The sequence below is a fragment of the Gossypium arboreum genome, chromosome 5, assembly GCF_025698485.1.
Source record: "Gossypium arboreum isolate Shixiya-1 chromosome 5, ASM2569848v2, whole genome shotgun sequence".
Lineage (NCBI taxonomy): Eukaryota > Viridiplantae > Streptophyta > Magnoliopsida > Malvales > Malvaceae > Gossypium > Gossypium arboreum.
In genome coordinates, this window is record NC_069074.1 from 39,248,031 (window position 1) to 39,252,605 (window position 4,575).

Here is a 4,575-nt window from a genome sequence, read left to right on the forward strand (position 1 = left end):
CAACTTCAATCTATTAACTATGGATTTAGTTACAATTTTGTACAGCACTGTGCAGAGACTGATTGGTCAAAATTGTACAGGAGACTCGAGATTCTCCACCTTTGGGATCAACACCAGCAAAGTACGATTAAGCCAACCTTCAAGTCGACCACCATTCCAGATACTCTTCACAAATTCACAGACACTTTGTCCAACCACATTCCATTTTTCCATATATTTGATTCTTGTGAAAGGTACGCAAAGTGTTGCCTTTTAAATTCGTATCCCTCATCATATCAGTATTATCACTAATATGGGTTTCGTTTTCCAACCTTACAAAAAGCTCAAACATTTGAAGAGGTGTCTTGAATAAAGTTGGGATCGCCTTGTTTGCTTGTACATATAATTATGTGTGTTATGTATGATTTTATCTACCCTATAATATATAGTTTAAGTGGTAACATGCTCATCCGGTATGGAATATTCGAGTCAGACCATATCACCAATACTGATGAGTTGGTTTAGAGCATGAATATAGTGAACAACAAAATTTATTGCAATTAAAAGAATTCATAGTCAACAAATTTTTTTATTTGAACAATATTGTCAACACAAACAATGCTGGGAAAAAAAATAAAAAGAAAAGAAAACAGAATCAAGTTCTACATTTTACAAATCCTTCGATCTGCTAGTAAATATTTCCCATGAAACAACCCTCTTCTGAATCCCAAAATCGAAACATATGAGACTGATACATACAATCCTCATTTTGTCATCATCTTAATCCATGGTTCTTAATTATGAACCGAAAACCCTCTATATATACGTTCAAACAATGTGTTTTCATGTCTGTCCCACAGTTGGCATGCACTAAAATGGTCGACAACTGCAACATTTCCGAAACCTCTTGTCTGAAAAAAGAAAACACTTTCTAGGTTGAACAACAAGGTTTCTTGTTTGCATTATCTGACATATTGTTGACATTAATGGTGGTGCCTTGTGGTACACCAGTACCGGAAGCTGATTCCTGTGCTGCCAATGCCTTTTTCCTTATTATCTGATAAATGTCCAACAATACTGTCTGAAATGCTTTCTCAATGTTGAAAGCTTCCAAAGCTGATGTCTCCATGAACGACAGGCCTTCACTCTCGGCCAAGCTTTGAGCATCTTCCGTCGAGACGGCTCGAAGATGGTTGAGGTCGGACTTATTTCCGGCCATCATTATGACGATGTTTGAATCGGCGTGGTCTCGAAGTTCACGAAGCCATCTCAGGACATTGTCGAAGGTTTGCCTTTTAGTTATGTCGTAAACCAACAATGCCCCAACTGCACCTCTATAGTATGCACTGGTAATGGCTCGATACCTCTCTTGACCGGCTGTGTCCCATATCTGTGCCTTAACTGTCTTTCCTTCTACCTGAAATGCGAGAAAAGAACCATGGTTTAATTTTTCATTTTTTTTTTTGGTCTTTAGAGGGAATATCTTGTACCTAATCCAAATATGCCATGGATACACGTATTGACCATAGATAATTAATACTGGCTAAGGTAACTAAATTATTATTAAATTTATAATTTAATCATTCAACTTCAAAAAATTACAAAATAGTCACTTTATTTAAATTATTGAATTATTCGAAAGTTTTTATTTAAATCACAGGTATGTTAACTTTTTTTTTAAAAGTCCAGTTAACAAGCTCCAAATGATGATTTGATGATTGGTACAGTGACTTAGCAACTATCGACAAGTAAAAAAATATACCTTAGATCCAAGTCGATCTGACAGTCAGTATCAAATATTAGAGAAAAAAGCTATATGAATTTTGATTCACACATTTGTGGCTTTCAAATCTATTTTATGAAAAACACTAAATTGTAAAGGAAGAGCTTTTGATTAGTACAAAAGATGCAAACAAAGAAGGCTATATAACAACAGTTTTAATAGTCCAATGACTAAAATGAAAAATTTTAAATAATTTAATGATAATTTTATAATTTTTTAAAGTTGAGTGACCAAAAGATAAAACTTAATTATAATCTAGTCACCTTTAAAAAAAAAAAACAAAACTAAGCAGTCTTGGGAAAGAAAAGGCTTTGAAAAACTGCATATATCTTTCCATTTAATTCAATTTCATTAGCATTGTTCTGCCATTTGATTCACAAATTTAGTGTTTGAAGAATAGAAAAGCTCTGGTTATTAAGGTGAAAGGCAAATTGAAAAGATTGAAGATTGAAATACTTGAAAAGTATAAAGATAATATATATATTGATTAATTTTTGGTAAGAATGTTGAAAAATAAAAATAAAAAATATTTTTTCATCTAATATTTGGTAAAATTGAAAATTTTAGAAATGAATAATTTTATAACTTACGATGTACTTGATAAAATGGAAAATTGGTGGTATAGATCGAAAAGACTGAAAAGTGAAAAAAAATCAATTCTAAAAGCATGCTTGATAAACTGAGACGTATGAAATGAAAAGATGAAATGTAAAAAGAAAATCAATTTTAAGTAGATTTAATAAGAAAAAAATTAAAAAATAAGAAAGATAATCATTTTCAAATTGTATGAGAGATGTAAGTTAAGTGTTCAAAATTATGCTTTTTTTAATTTTAATTATTTTTCCTTTCATTTTTCAATTATGTTTTTGAATGATTCATTTTCAATTATACTAGACATTAAATGGGAAGAAAATTTCTTTCTCAATTTTTTTCCCTCATTCCTATCTAGCAAAAGCCTTAAATCTCTTGCACTTTCTCTTATTTTTGATTCCAAATCCAAATGATTTGTTTTTATTTATAGATAAAAATAATTTTAAATTTTTTATCAACCACACTTAAAATTAATTTTTAAATTTTTTTATTCTTTTAACTCCAATTTTCCATTCTACCAAGTAGTTTGAGAATATCATAATTATAGCAATATTCAATAATATACTCATAAAATAAGTCTTAAATAAGATAAAATATAAAAAACCGACCTGAAGAGTCCTGGTTGCGAATTCAACACCAATGGTGGATTTAGATTCCAAGCAAAACTCATTTCTTGTAAATCTCGAAAGAATATTTGATTTTCCAACACCCGAATCTCCTATTAATACAATCTTAAATAAATAATCATATTCATGATCCACTTTATATGCCATTTACACTTACAATTTCCAAAACCTGCTAAACCGGAAAAAAATCAAAGAATTAGGTTTTTTATTTATCAAACATTAATCCAAAATATAACTCAATCTCTTAATTCTAATGAACATGTAGAGAGACGAAAGATATGCATTGTAGCTTTTTTTTTTTTAATAATTAATGAGAAACAAACAAGGTGTCAAGGGAGGAAGAAATTAATGAAATGAACTAACCATAAAATGAGGATTGAATATTAGTATTCAGATGATTGATAGGAAAGGGGTGATTAGTGAAATTAATGAAATTTGGGATTGTTTTGGGTGAAAGTTCTTGCATGGAGTGAGAAAAAGGTCCTGAGAAGAAGAGAAAGGGAAACATTGGTTCCCATAGCCAAAGAGGGAAAACTGAATAACGTATCATCAGGCACTTAAAGCGCTCTTTCACTGGGATTTTAATCTACCTAAATTCGGCTGCTTTAAATTATTTTTTAATTACTTATCTTAAATAATTATAAAAAATTGAATTATATATTACTTGGCTTCGAATATTCATTATAAATTAAAATATGTTGTAGGTTGTTGATTAGATCTTAACTTAATTGACATATGTTATCAATATAGGAGGATTTATGTTCGAGCGCTCTCAATTAGGTTTATATATATATATATATATATATACACACGCTATAAGTTCACATACACTTCACAAAATTAGAATTTAGTCATTATATTTTTATTTTTAAGAACCTAGTCTTGGTTGAACCTAAATTTGAAATTTAAAAATAAAATAAAATATTTAAAAATAAAAGTATAGGGATTAAATTTTAAATAAAAAATACGGAGACTTATGATATATTTTAACCATTTCTATATATATCCGCTATAATTATCAACATGAATATAATTGATTTTTTTCTTTTGAGAAAAAAGAATTTTATACACTTAAAATTCGTAACAGAATTTATATAAGACATAAACATGAAACATGCATATTTATTCCAGAGAAAATGGAATTCGATTAATATAGTTTCAAACAAAAGGAATAACATCAAACAAGTTTCATGTAAGAATCAACCAAAGATTAATTTTATGTTTTGTTATAATTCTAAAGTTATATGCATGTTCCATTATGTTAGTGAATGATTTAGAATTTCACCTTTTATATATTGTCCGTAACCTAAACACAATGGTTAAGAATTAAAAATTTAGAAAACATAGAGGCATTCTTGCCAAAGAGATGGCAGCTGTAGAGAATTCAATTGGCAGAACCCTAGCTCTTTCTAAAGAGGAGAAAGAGGAGCTCCGTAGGAACACAAAGAGGATTAAAACGACAGATGGGTCCTCTGAAGTTGGTCCCGGGAGCTGTATTTTGTACAGAGGCACCCTGATAGGTGCTGAGTTCGGTAGCTATGAGTGCCTACTAGGAAACAAGGTTGAAGATATGAATGAGGAGGATGACGAAAATAT

General features: G+C 30.0%; 1 protein-coding gene across 2 annotated transcripts; it reads right to left on the minus strand.

The window, feature by feature from the left end:
• Positions 1-548: 548 nt before the first annotated feature.
• LOC108452320 (ras-related protein Rab11C-like) lies at positions 549-3,528 on the minus strand. Of its 2 annotated transcripts, none has more exons than XM_017750095.2 (3): positions 3,343-3,528; positions 2,962-3,148; positions 549-1,396 (listed from the first exon to the last, which is right to left on the minus strand). In XM_017750095.2, the coding sequence occupies exons 2-3, from the start codon at positions 3,124-3,126 to the stop codon at positions 911-913; spliced, it is 651 nt and encodes a 216-aa protein (XP_017605584.1). In that variant the 5' UTR covers positions 3,127-3,148; positions 3,343-3,528; the 3' UTR covers positions 549-910. The 2 variants fall into 2 exon arrangements, with proteins under 2 accessions (XP_017605584.1, XP_052884657.1); XM_053028697.1 differs by having other exon boundaries at positions 2,962-3,151.
• Positions 3,529-4,575: the final 1,047 nt, after the last annotated feature.

What these genes read in the sequence shown, in the direction of transcription:
- LOC108452320 (XM_017750095.2), bottom strand. Translation starts at nt 3,126, where the DNA reads ATGGCATATAAAGTGGATCATGAATATGATTATTTATTTAAGATTGTA. An exon ending in TCGCAACCAGGACTCTTCAG is followed by an intron (nt 1,397 to 2,961) that starts GTCGGTTTTTTA and finishes CTCGCATTTCAG; the next exon opens with GTAGAAGGAAAGACAGTTAA.